At 35.1% G+C, this 14,454-nt stretch overlaps 2 protein-coding genes across 3 annotated transcripts in view; both read right to left on the reverse strand.

Annotated features, from left to right (window-relative positions):
- The window catches only part of LOC137404665 (EF-hand calcium-binding domain-containing protein 6-like), a 32,158-nt gene extending 30,118 nt beyond the window's left edge, over positions 1 to 2,040 (reverse strand). The window contains exons 1-2 of the mRNA XM_068090888.1: positions 1,883 to 2,040; positions 838 to 935 (exon numbers count right to left, since the gene is read on the reverse strand). Of these exons, the coding sequence (XP_067946989.1) occupies positions 838 to 935; positions 1,883 to 2,033 (249 nt within the window). The 5' untranslated portion in view covers positions 2,034 to 2,040. The remainder of the gene's footprint in view (positions 1 to 837; positions 936 to 1,882) is intronic.
- Positions 2,041 to 4,232: 2,192 nt separating this feature from the next.
- The window catches only part of LOC137404670 (GMP synthase [glutamine-hydrolyzing]-like), a 37,269-nt gene continuing 27,047 nt past the window's right edge, over positions 4,233 to 14,454 (reverse strand). The window contains exons 13-17 of one of the 2 annotated variants that reach the window (XM_068090897.1): positions 12,936 to 13,073; positions 11,628 to 11,742; positions 8,156 to 8,344; positions 6,899 to 7,010; positions 4,233 to 5,126 (exon numbers count right to left, since the gene is read on the reverse strand). In XM_068090897.1, coding sequence (XP_067946998.1) covers positions 6,909 to 7,010; positions 8,156 to 8,344; positions 11,628 to 11,742; positions 12,936 to 13,073 — 544 coding nt within the window. In that variant the 3' untranslated portion in view covers positions 4,233 to 5,126; positions 6,899 to 6,908. Of the gene's footprint in view, positions 5,127 to 6,869; positions 7,011 to 8,155; positions 8,345 to 11,627; positions 11,743 to 12,935; positions 13,074 to 14,454 lie in introns of both variants that reach the window. The other variant, XM_068090896.1, reaches the window with a different exon arrangement.

The raw sequence follows: 14,454 nt of genomic DNA on the forward strand, positions 1-14,454 counted from the left end.
CTGCGAACTGTAATTAGAGCTGCAGTGCATCTGTGAAGTGAGTAGATGATTTTTTGATTAGAGTGAATCTGTAGCGATTGACAATATATACGTGTAGTTCAAGCAATTTTTTCATTAGATTAAAAATTGTGTTGTTGCTTTAATACAGCTGTGATATGATACAAAAATCACATCACATCATACCAAAATGAACATCAAACTGACATGGCTTAAAATATTGACATTTCAAAATGTGAGGATGTTCAAGTGTCACATTGTCAAACTCCCAAGATGGCAAAATGTCAAGATGGCAAAATCTTAGTGTCAAAATGGCAAGTTATTAAAATTTCAGAATCCCAGAACGTCAAAATGTTAACATATCTACATGGCAAGATGTTAAAACAGCCAGTTGTCAAAATGGAAATTGGCAAGAATTTCAAAATGGCACTTCGTCAAACAGCAAAATCATAAAATGGCAATGTGGCAAAATCTCTAGATTAGATGCCAAAATATAAAGATATCAAAATGGCAAAATGTCAAACTGTCAAGATGTTTAAATGGCAAGATGTCACAACATGCATGTTATCAAAATGATATGTTCTAAAAATACCACAAAACCAAAATGTCAAACTGTCAAATTTTGCAAATTGTCAAAATAGCAATTTATCAAACAGCAAAACTTCAAAATAGCAAGATGTCTAAATGTCAAGATGAGAAAATAGCAAGTTTTCGAGTAGCAAAGTGACAAAGATGTCAAAATGACAGGGAGTCAAGGCGTCCTGCCAATTTGAGATATTGTAAACGGATAAAATCAGTGTCTATTATAATTAGAGATGTCATTTAGAGAACACATATTACCTGTAAAAGTTTGGCATAGTTACTTTTCACCTGACCTCTAAGCATCCGCTCTATTTCAATGCTAGAAAGCTCTGGATTAGCCACTGTCGGCAGTGGACCTGAAATATATTATGGCAACATAATGGAAATCAATTCCAAGCCAGCAAATCAAATATAATTAGACAGCATGTAGCAACAGGAATTCAATGTCATAAATCAATCATCCATCAACAAGACAATATACAATAGCTTGATGAAAGTTAAAATTATGCATTTACTTTGACAAATAGAGTGCTAATCAATAGTTACAGAAACTAACTTCAGTGGAAAGCATCACTTAAAGATTGAAATTTCAGTCAGCATCAAATTCTATTGGACTAGTCTCATATCAGCGCATGCAGGTTAGGACTCAACTAACTCTATAATTTGCACACATTTCCAAAGATAGGAAACATTTTCAGACTATATATGTTACATGCTAAATGGCTGTAAGTTGATAGTTTCTGTGTCTACGATTTGTAGAAGTTAGAAAGAACCTGTTGTGGTTGTCAATATATGAAGACAGAATATCACATGAGTTGAACAGGTTCTGCAAAATTTTAAAATTTCTACTAGAAGAAACTGTGTAGAAACCGATTAAAAATTGACAAAACTTTGAGGGGGTTTTGTTCCGCTATAAATGAAAACACCTAAAAGTGTGTGACTATGCAGCCTTGATCGACTAAAGTTTTTGTAGCCTGTGCACTGCTGACTAAAGAGATAACAATAAAACTGTACATTTTAACTCATATACCACGGCATGTGTCCAAAATTAAAATCTCAGGTTTTCCTCAGCGTTCATACAGTCTGTCAAGCTGTAGCTGCATGGTAGGTTATTGATGGATGCTGCACTTGTCCCCTAATTGAAATGCGCCGTAGATAGGAACACAGGCTTAAAAAACAGCTAAAAGCTATATCCTAGACTGCCCATTTAAATAATAAGTGTTCAAGTTTTAAAATGACCATAGCTATCTCTTCACAGCTTCAGATTTATAAAATCGAGCACCCTTACATATACCATACTCACTGGTGGGTTTTGTTTTGATAGGTCTGAGGCTACTCTGTGACCTTCTTGGACTCGGAGGTTGTGAAACTATTAGTTTAGACTGAGGTCTAAACATAAGTGAAGAAGCAGTTTCTGGGCGGTTAAGGCTAAGGGTTTCACCAACCACCGCCATTCTGTGAGCGGCAGAAGCTAACAACAATGAACCAGAAGTATCTAGACAGAATCTACTATAACATAGTATAAACAACAGATTGTCAATGAACTTTAATGATTGATATGCATTTACTGATTATTTCAAGGAACCAATGCTATGTAATTTTATATATATGTAAAAATAAATCTTGCACAATATCTTATTGATATTTTAAGTCGTGGAACAGATTATCTGTATAATGTCCATAATGAGACAAATGTGCAGACAACCCTAAAGTGTGTAATGTAATTCAGTTTTATATTATTACTGATATTAATACTATACATTATCCTATAGCAGGTTGAACCATATTTTACTCTCTCATGTATGCTGTATATGTACATTGTACCATATTGTAGCCTAAGAGTATGTGTGTGAGACAATATAGGTTGTTTGATGTACAGTACAGTGCTATATTATTAATGACCAGACATGCCCCAGTCTGTATTCATCCAAACAAATGAGGTTTGTCTGTATAATATCTTATGAATATAGACCATTACCGAGCGAGTATACGCATATCTCGTACATTATATCATAATAAATATTGTCTCATAGCACGATAAAGTTGTTTGTATAGTGAACAAAGCGAACTTTTTCATGATAAACTAAATTACCTCCACTTATGCCAAAATAGAAACTGCCTAAAAATTTTCAGACATCACTTTTTGCATTAACATCAACTCCAGTAACTATCCTCGAGCCTAGTAACTATCCTGAATTGAACAATCAAATGCAGCAAGAAAAATGTCCCATGACATCTGCTGAACAAGTATAGTAGGCTTTACTGCATGACAGCAGTCAACAGGTTAATATGTCACTCTTTATTGTGCCATAACACTACCTCACGAGTCATGACAGGTAATGTCTGGATTTAAAGTCATTCTCTTGACATCTATCAGCAGGTTACTGCAACACGCCACTGACAGCGTTAAGCAGGTGGTAAGAAACCCATAGGAATAGTAATTTGATACTAACCTTCTTGATGGCACTAGAAGAGGTTTTGACTGGCAATAACGAGTGGTGGACAATTTTGGCTACTTCAGTATATGTCTCGAGTAGTGCCCTAAGTAACCCGCATTGTACACTAGCGAGCCATTTGATTGTACGGAGTTGCTTAGTTACAACTAAACTATAAGCTGATCACATGGTTGCATACGATCTAACTTATGTTTGCATAGGCATTGAATTTCATTAGAGGCATAGAGAGAGTCAGAATAGCTGTTTGACGGAGAACTAAGGCAGAGCGGCTGAATGCCAGTACTTCAATTGTGATAACAATACAATGGAAAGGTGTGTAGCCTTAAACACATGCCTGTGGCTTAAAAAACCTGGCTGTGTAAACCCGTATGGACTGTGAAACCACTCTTGTTTATAAGCAAAAAGAAATGATCCCAGAATAATTTACTATGTTGAGCTTTTTTTAAAGCTAAACTTTTGTACACATTAAATTATATAGATATTTCTTGCAATTATATAGATATTATAATTATATAGGCTTTTTGCCAGTTGAAAATTATGGAATAACCCTGTACACTAACGTAAATAGGAACAGCATCTGGTTGATTGCATAAAAGAAAAACCTTCAAAATGAACTACATTTCTGATGTTTCTTAAATCTAAAACTTTGGTTTGTTTTTAACAAGAGATAATTGATGTCAAACAGCTGTTTGTTTAGCAAGCAAAATGCTGGACTTTTTCATAAACCATAAAAACTCAGCGAATAACGTAATAATTTTGGCCGATATTTTACAAAAGGTTTTAAGACAACTTTATCACCATAAACATTTCATTTACATACATACAGAGTACATATATTTATTTCATTGCTAGAGCTAAAATACTCTCTATTTAGGGTGGTTGACAACCCAACCCCATCTTGTCTGCGCAGATTCATGAAACAATGCTAGTCCCAGCAGCTTTCCACACAAACAGAAACAAGCCCAAATATTATTGTCTGATAACCATCACAAGCCTTCTAATGGTTGGACAGGCAAACATTCCTCAAAGATAAACATTACAATGAATCTTATCTACCCATATTTTGTCTTAGCATATGGAAGCCTAAGCACATAATCTGAATGTTTATCAGCAGTACCTGGTGTCAGTTTTACTAGAAAGTCTAATATTGCGTTTGACTATCAATAGAATTACTACCTCTAGGAAGCGAGAAACACACAAATAAGTGTATTTGAATAATCCAAATAACAAATTTTGTAAAAAACTCAGGCTAACACAGCTGACCAATACACTTGCTATAATGCTTATAAAAAAACAAATAATCCGAGGATAGCAATGGATCATTTTTGAAGATGTTAGCAACTTCTGCCGAAACGATTTTAAAAATTATGATAAAATTGTTTGTTAAGTGACTCGGATACAATATATGGATTGAAAATTATGCTATATTGTATAAAGTGTCATATATAGTATGATATAGGTTACACACACTATTTTATATTTATTTTGTATACTACACTAACCGTAGTGATAAAATATATAGATGCTGAAGTCTCTCTCAAAAACTTAACACTGAAAGAGACCAACTCTGCTTTTACTATCTGTATGCATAAGAACAAAAACTTCTAAACTGAAAATATTTCATAAACACATCTGCTGCCTAAGCTTGGCGAAGAAAGGGTGTTGACTTATATTTTTCCTGCATTGAAGAGTTTCTGGCTTCTGTCAGCAGCTGCTCTGCAAACACCTGCCAAATTTAACAACCTTTAACTTTTCTCAACCAAAAGCAAAAACAACCTTTAGACACATAGTATATGAGTGACATTTTAGATCACTTTGGAGTTGTCTTACTACAAAACTAGATAAGCTAAGTGTTCCTATGAAAACCAATGTCAAAATCCTCAACATTTGTACTATACTACAATGTACAAAGCTAAAAATAGACAAACGGTTAGATGGTGGAATCATAAAATATATTTACAGCTCTGCAGTGTACAGATATAACGATGGGTAGAAAAATGTGTAAGACAATGCCGATAGACTATATGGACTTAGATGAGATTACGAATTCAATTGCGGAAGAGGCTGAGAGCATGACTTCACGAACTCCCCCTGCAAACAAATTAGCAGGGGTTAACAGATCAGTAATATCGCTGTAATAATTTGCTAGTATTTGTAATCTGTAAAAAAATATGACCTTGAGGTAACTGAAAGCTGGCTTGCAATAAGAGTTTAAACAGCAAATTTTGAATTTCTGTTTTCATGTTTGTTTTTATCCTAAAATCGCTAATAACCATCTAACCACATTCTAGCTTTCTCTAGAGTGTCTACTCACACTATAGCTTTCTCTAGAGTGTCTACTCATACTATAGCTTTCTCTAGAGTGTCTACTCATACTATAGTTTTCTCTAGAGTGTCTACTCACACTATAGCTTTCTCTAAAGTGTCTACTCACACTATAGCTTTCTCTAGAGCGTCTACTCACACTATAGCTTTCTCTAGAGCGTCTACTCACACTATAGCTTTCTCTGAAGTGAACAGAAATAAATAAGATGACGCAACAGTCTCTGTAGACCCTGGCAAAATGGTCTATTTTTATCAGTTCTGTATTTTTTTCCTTTGTTCTGCGAATCTTTAGGGTTTGAATTTGCCAATGACTTTTGAGATAAAACTGACCAGCAAGCGCTATGTTTACAATGACATATAATATGCATCCAAACCACAGAGTCAAAAAAGTTGTTCTACCAGCTTTTCTCTTTTTGTTGAGTGATTGCATTCTAATGCCAAACTCTTGGAAAACAAAAAAAATGGTATGCTAAATCTCATCAACGAATGGCCATCAACGATGAAACCACCGGTGGGTGAAACCCTATGTAGCATTTGCAGGAAAGCAACACTCACTGGTGCTACAAATCCATCACGGTGTTTTCAGATTCTGTCTCAAAGTAAAAAATTTTTATATTTAGATAGGAACGATCAATAAGCAATATTTTGTGTCTACACATAACTATACTCGTATACTTTAAGCGATTCCATATATCATGATCACAGCCAAATATTATTGACAAGGAAATTATTTTACAGTAAATAGAAAGTGACCCAATAAACGATTCCAATTCTAATTTTAGCATTTATCAATCATCTTTGTGGTACAGCCAGAGTTACGATATCGTATCTATACAGATATTTATCATTATTAAGATTTGAGGCAACAGTTTTCATGGAGAATTTAAAGGCCTGCACACAGTCCACTCTTAATGATACCCACTGAGCTCAGTTACCATAACTAGAGCTTCGCTATTTTATGTAAAAAGACTTGTCAACTTTGTTAACATTTATTAGTATATTTTAACTTGAAAAGAAACTATTTCATGTTTGTGATAATTAGAAACATTTATTTCATGTATGCCCGTGTGTGTGAAAGGCCATGGAATGAACTTATTATATTATAAAGCTGAAAGTCCCGTTCCAAACTAAAAGTGCATTTTAGTTCCAGTATCACTCAATCTGAAAATCGTCAGATGGGAAATAAATTGCCATTGCACAATTATATCGTTTATACGATTGGCGATATCTCTCTAAATAGTGATGACTCTCAAATCGTCTACCTTCAAAACCGCCACCAAATAAATTGAATCACTGTACCATGAAAATCTACATATACCACCATGAAACCCTATCAAAGCACAGACTAGCAATTTTCCTAAAACTGGAAGGAGTTAGCGATCTGAACTCATCACATACCCCCCGAGTACTAAGCACAAAGAAGCTTTACTATCACTCTCTGTTTGACCTTCTCCCAACAGTTGAGGGTTTCCATGAAGCTAGTTATTGTAGATTATTGAATGTACTAACTTTGCAAATAATGAATAATTTGTATCTACCAAGAGAAGATTACTCCCATTCTGTAGTGCCTGGAGGTTTGGCAGTCATATCATAGAGGACTCTAGAGACACCAGCGACCGACTGCATTTTCTTTACCATAGAGCTGATAACCTTTAGAGGAAAGAGTACCTCTATGACAATGCAAGCTAGGGATTCTATAATCAACAATGGCAAGTGCTAAAATGTCAAAATTTAGTAGCAAAAATAACAAAATTAATGTACATGTAGGTACATGAAGAAGGAAAAAATGTGTCTTTTCAATTTTATCTATAAACTAAGGAGAATGAGCGTTTATCCAGCTTTAGATCTTTTTTGAAGGCCAATGTTTCTATTTACAATTTTGGCCATATTAAACCTTCCACAAAAGCATTCCCATTTGCTAACACAATGTTTAAAATGTATGTGCTATAAAGGTGCATACACGACACAATGTTGGACTAGGATTGGTCACATGTAATCTATATTAATAAATCCCACATTGTTGTCTGTCTGTTAGTCTGCATAAACTATGTGCTTCCATATTTTTAGCCGATTTTATCTAAACTTCACACCTATGCTCCATGCAAAAATGCATGTTCACACAAGTTAAAGAAAATTGTCTTCAAGAATCGTGTTCAATAAGTTTTTCGTGCAGAATTATTTTTTTAATATTTTGAAAAAATAATTTAAAATTATTTTTTTAAATTACTTTTACAAATTTTGTGTTTTTAAAAATAAAACTATTTTTTAATTTGTATTAAAAATCTACACACCTGTTGCAAACTATTTGATTAAAAATGAGAGAATTTATTGGCAACGTGTGCAATTCTGAGCTCAATGCATGAGACAACGAATCCAACTATTAACTAAATTGAATTACCTGACATGCCGATTTGCACTAGAAACTGTTCCTTTCAAAAGGACAAAAATATGACACTTAAAAAACATTAAAAATGTATGAAACAAAATCCAGGTTTAAGAACTCTCAAAAGATTGAACATTTTTCAAGAGCAAAACTTCAGTAGGCACTTCATAGATAACTAGATAAACTTCATTATATTGTTTATATGATTGGCGATATCTCTTTGAATGATGACAATTTTTCAAATCGTCTACCTTCAAAACCGCCACCAAACAAATTGAACTACCATATGGTGAAAAGCTCTACATATACCCTCATGTATCCCTATCAAAGCAAAGACCAGTAATTTTCTTAATACTGGGAGTAGTTCACGATTTGAACCCATCAAATCTACAAAATATAAATGGCCACCTACATCCAGAGCAAGCTGTTTGCCAGGCAAAGCAGGTACTCCTGTCATGAAATCAGAAGTGAGAAAAGTTCGAATGACTATGGAGCGTTGGCAAGAAGGCATGTGCTGATCAGGTGCCCTGTCAAAGTGGATAGGGATGGAGATTACAGGCATCTGACTCAAGCTCCTGATTGTACCTGTCTCCTTTAGCACCTGTCAAATAGTGACAAAAGCTATATGAGCCCCAAAAACTACATACTGGAGATTTAGGACCAATGTGAACACATAAATAATCTTTCGTTACAACACTATCAATGTGGGCTTACGAACATACAACACTGGTTTAGCAAAAGTGGCAACATTGATCTCATGAAATTAGGTCATTTATCTCCATTATGGTACCTAATCATCTGGGTACTGATAGAATTAAATATTTGAAAATCTATATACAGTCAAACATGGATAACTCGCCCACGGATAGCTCGAACACATGGTTAATTCAAACGGTTTCTTTGGTCCGTTCCCACGTAATGATAAATTGCTATAAATAACTCGAACTCAACACTGTTAACTCGGACTGTTTTTTTGCCCAACGGCTACCGAAACGGTTGTTATCGCTTTAGAAAATCACTTTATTCAAAGCCATAGAGGTGAACCTAATCTTTTTGTAATTCATAAGCGTCGTTATTACCCCCATCGGCAAAATATTTTTGTCAACGACTTTTCTAAAGGTTTGGTGAAATTTGATTTATACTGCTATACGATGAATAGCACGGGCTAGCCGGGTCACGCGCGCAAGGATTTTCGCCACGCACATACAAAACAAAAACAGCATGTTGTTTTTGTTTTGTATGTGCGTGGCGAAAATCCTTGAGTGCGTGACCCGGCTAGCCCGTGATGAATAGTTTTCCGACGTTGATTCCGTGTTGAATCAACGTCGGAATGATGAATGTTTAAAACGTCTTAAAAATTGTTGTAATTAAACGTATACGTTGTCTGAGCTACAAAAAACTATTCATCGTTTGACCTAAACACAGAATACGTGTGTACATTCAATAAGTATCCATTCAAAAAGCGTGAGTGATATACAATGTACCGTAAAACCTCGTAAAACTTCTAATTGAACTGCCTTGGAGTGTTGCTCGTAAAGTAAGGTAATCTTTGCATAAACTTCATAAAAAATCGACAAAATTGATCGTGGGTAAAACGCTCAAAAGAAAAAGATGTATTTTCTTTTGAGCATTTCAACAACGATCAAGTTTTGCCAATGTCAATCTAAAAAACGTCCTGGCAATAACATCACCTCAAACAACAAACCAATCTCAAGTGATAGAAAAATCTCTATACTTTTTGATAAAAACGTTTTAAACTTTACATTAGAAGCATTTAATTTGAAACAAGCCATTTGTGTTTTTGATTTATATTATAGTTTGTATATGTACATGTATCTACTAATAAATATGTAAATACATGGACTTGTGACAGTGCTCTGATAACTTGAACGCTCTGATAATTCGAACACTTTTGCTCGGTCCCGTGAAGTTCGAGTTATCCGTGTTTGACTGTATACATAAGTCTCAAAGTTTGTCGTCTGTTGTCATCATTCAGTCTGTCCAGCTATAGCTGATTAGTTAGTACCTAGCGATAAGGAATCCGTATCGCAGCAGATTTGATCTCAAAACCTCCCGTTCACCCGAGGCGATACTCTAATCCATTGAGCTACATGAGATGTAATGAATTCATTGGGTGATATGAGTCGATATTTAGATTAAAATATGCATAGCGACTCCGCGTTACACAACATCACTAAAGCTTGCTCTCAGGGCTCTTATTAGTAAGTTTAGCAATATGGATACAAGCTTAGTCAAATTAGCCAATGGCAATGTACCATGCTAAAGGCAGGCAATTACATTACCTGCCAATGTTTATAAGCTGTTTTTTAATACCCGTGCAACACTGGGTATTCGGCTAGTATGAAACATTGAAGATTCTAGAAAACTATATTAAAAAACTACATGCCATGGAAGACATCCACAGAAAGTCATGATTATCGTGAGAATTGAGACTTACACCCTGAAAGAATTGTTTCAATTGTGCTCAACAGAGAAATCTACTCAACTGTCATTTAGAGTTGTCAGCCCATGATCGGGAACACTAACGTCAATATTGGGTTCGCTGTGTTATTTTGCTTTTCAACCAAAGAACTAAAGTAAACCTATACAATTACTCTGAACTTAAATCCTCCGTCAACCAGAGTCAAACATAACAACAACCATGAGCCTCAATCACCAGAAATAACTAGACATTCATTAACCCTTTCGCTACTGCGCTAAATTCGTTACTCTGACCAAGTTAATTCGAACGGATTTTCGAAAAATTGATATACTGCTAGTATTTAAGCAATATCTCAAGAATCCAAACATATTGTATATTGTTTTACTGTAAATACATCTTATTCAGAACAAAATTTCTCTACAAGATAACTATAAAAGTGCTCAGTAAATTCCACTTGCAAAATTTCTGACGCTTTCTTTGCGTTGAACGAACACGTCGTGTTTCTGAAAACGATCAGGTTTTCCCGTTTTGAAAAATAATTGGAAATGGAATTGCTGAGCCAAAAGATTTTCTATTGGTTGCACGTGATTGGCAACAAGGTTGTTTCATTAGAGACAAAATATGATTGGTCTAGCTAATGTGTGGGCTTTGCGATGAAAAGAAAAGTGAAACCCTATTAATACGCCGATACATCGGCTTGCAGTCTGCACTTCTATTACCGCTGAAGCCGATACATCGGCTTGCGGTAGCGAAAGAGTTAAGAATATGACAGAATAAGAGGAAAGTACTGCAAAACCTCTATTTGAACGCCATGGAACTCTATTTTTCAACCATTCTTCTATAGTGGCGGTCAAATGGAGGTGGCGGTCAAATAAAGGTGGCGTTCAATTAGAGGTTATACGGTATGTGATATAATTGCCGAGAGACATTCCATAAGCAACAAGATATACCACAACTACTGTATAAATAACTTTGGATGTAAAGCAGGTCGATACTAGAGCTTCATTATATGGTGATTTGATTCTTTGGTGGCAATTTTTAAGGCACACGATTTGAAAACTTCCACCGTTTAAAACGATATCACCAATCGTACAAACGATCTAATCGTGTAATAGTGATTTATCTCACACCTGATGATTTTCAGATATGGCGATATTGAAACTAAAACACACATGCCTTCTAGTCCTATAATACGCTCATTCCATGGCCTTTCACGCACACACGGGCATTCATGAAATAAATGTCTCTAGTTATCACGAACGCAAAATAGTTTCTTTTCAAGTTGAAATATGCAAATATTTATAAGTTTTTACATAATATCGCGATATTATTATTATGTAAAAATTTGCGATATCGCGAATATTCTATTTGCATTATCGAATCGTCTGGTGTTTATGGAAATCGTGAAGCTCTAGCAGATATGAGACGTAGTATTTCTTACCTTGTAAGCAATGCTGTCAGCCTCTCTTAGCTGAGTCAGCACACCATTAGTTAAATAGGTTGGAGTTATATCAGTTACTGGGTACTCTACTCTTTTACCGAACACCCAGCACACCCTGTAAATATAGAAATACGGTTAAAGAACAAACAAATACCGACAACCTAGTGTCCCAGGATGAGCACGAACATTCAGATTATAAACATTCAAACACTGGGTGCAAGACTGGTTAAAATATGTTGACTATGGAATAAAAGATTCGCAAAACAGCAATTTAAAAACGGTTATCGTAAGTGTTACGTGTACCTCGGACAGATAAAGTACACTAACTTTACGAGATACGACCTAGATCAGTTCCGACCGACCGGTTGTAAGTCGACAAAGTCGTAACTCGAACTGTACACATTCAAATGTTTCGCATTAGAAATATAAAAAATATGCATGTGAAAAACAAACGAATTAAAATCCACTTTTTAGCGGTACACAATCTACACTTTCTTCGTGCATGCGATGTTTCCTACTTCCTGTTCATGCCTACAGGTTTTTGTGATGACATCTACTGAACATATGTGCGAGATTGAATCTGTGATAATCTGTTGATGTAAGTACGAGTGGATACAAGCAGACCATAACTCAGTTAGCATCTGTAGTATGCAAATACACTAATCCCAAGACAAATGAGCAAATGAGTCAATGTGCAGATACAGCGATGAGATGTAAAAGCCCTTCAGCAAATGTCTGGTAATTGTAACTACAACAGACTAGGTGCATTGTGGATTTGGTAGAAAAGAATACTTTTAGGATCAAATACTTTTTTTGGCCACTACAGGTGACTTGTCAGAGAATCAAATCACAAACTGTCATTTCCCGGTCAGGTAATTAAGGCCAATAAACACAGAGATGAAATAAATGCAAAAAAACGAAAAAAGGTTTGTAGCTAACAGCTTTCGGGTATATGAATTCTTTTATATTCTTTTATATGCTCTCCTATATTCTTTTAAACACCTTTAAAGATAAACTTACACAAAATTTTATCAGATGTTATCAGAAAGTGTCGGTATTTTCTACCATTTGCTGTTGTTTTTTTTATGTGTGAGGTGATCTGACAGTCAGGATTTTTTCAAGATTAAAATCGACAGAACTTGATCGCGGTTAAAACACTCCGTGTACCTCCATTATTACTATTATTACTATTATTCTTATACAAGAAAAAAGGCAATATACAATTATTTCTCAATTTACAACTTGAAACATTCAGTTGAACCTCATAAATAAATGGAATGCAGAAATTGGAGTACCTATAAATCTTACCTGTTGACAAGATGTGAGAGTCGAGGAATAAGCTTTGCCAAGAGGAAGAGGTCCTCCCAGTGGTTGTCTGGAGATGATGAGGAAGAGAGTGCGGCCACATAACTGTATGTACGCCCATCTCCTTGTACCCCGACACTCCTTGAAACATGCAGCAAGGGTAAAAGGGTCAGCACTTGGTCAGCCAAAAAATTTCATCACTTCAAGAACTTTTTCCATATCAGAGTGGCATGGCTTTTTAAAAATTGACAAGTAGTAATATTTTTAGTTAATTCAAATGCTAAAAATTGGAATTGAACTATTTTAGACACTAAACAGTTTTTCAGGCGATTGTGTAATATTACATCCATTATCAACGCACATACATGGATATAAATGCAGTGTATATCCATGTATACCCTCACTATACGACATTAATTCGAGTTGGTGTTGTCATCGTAAGGCGAAAATGTGCAAACCTTGACCTAGATCAAAAGAAATTATTTTTTTATCAATTTCTGTAATCTTACAGCTTTTTATATTTTTCTACATGTTATTTTATTGTTTTAGTTGCTTGTAAAATCCCTTAATATCAATAACCATGTGCTTCTCTACAACAAGCATCAGTATACCGTGGACCCTCGCCATATGATTTTAATTCGTTCCAGCCTTGGCATCGTTAAGTGAAAATGTCATATAGAGGGGATGGAAACCCATAGTAATTATCTAATACAAACACCGATAGGTAAAAAACATCAAAATTTCAAATAGATGACTATATATACTGTACATATTAAAGATTAATAACAAAACAGTATATTAGCCTTAGTAACTATGGTTACCTACGTTAGTGTATTTAGTGGTTATGATCTGCAATAAAATGTAATATTACTAAGTACACTACGTACCATATGAAGCACATACCCACGAGACAGATGTATGACATGAACTTTGAATTTAACTTAAATAAAAAGAGAGAGAATCATATCTTTTTCACGTGTTGTGGTAGGGACTTAAGTGAATAGCACTTAAGCATTTTCGTTATTCTGACGTATTCAGCCAGATGACCACCAAATTTGAATTTAGAGAGGCATTTTTGTTGATAATGCATGGCGAAAAAATGCCATATGGAGGAGACAAAAAACATCATGTTCCACATCGAAAGGCAAAAACCTTAAAACATGGATGTCGCAATCTGGCAGTGCACTGTAATTAAAAGATGCTAAAAGCTGAGTGGCAGTATCTAAAATCTTTTCTTTCCAGCTGATATCTCAATGCTACCAAAAGAGGAAAACTCCATCAACACAGACAAACTTTGACATGTGAAGTTAATTCGTTTTAATATACCGTAAAACCTTCAATTGAACGCCACCTCTATTTGACTGCCCCTATGGAAGAAGGATTGAAAAATAGAGCGTCACCCTTTAATTGAACGTCACTGCCACTTGACCGCCACTTTAACATTCTATGATCTTCACAAACCCATAATAGCAAGTGATCAGTGGAAAAGCATCCACAAAGTTGTATTAATAATGAATTGTTT

The sequence above is a fragment of the Watersipora subatra genome, chromosome 9 (genome assembly GCF_963576615.1).
Source record: "Watersipora subatra chromosome 9, tzWatSuba1.1, whole genome shotgun sequence".
Lineage (NCBI taxonomy): Eukaryota > Metazoa > Bryozoa > Gymnolaemata > Cheilostomatida > Watersiporidae > Watersipora > Watersipora subatra.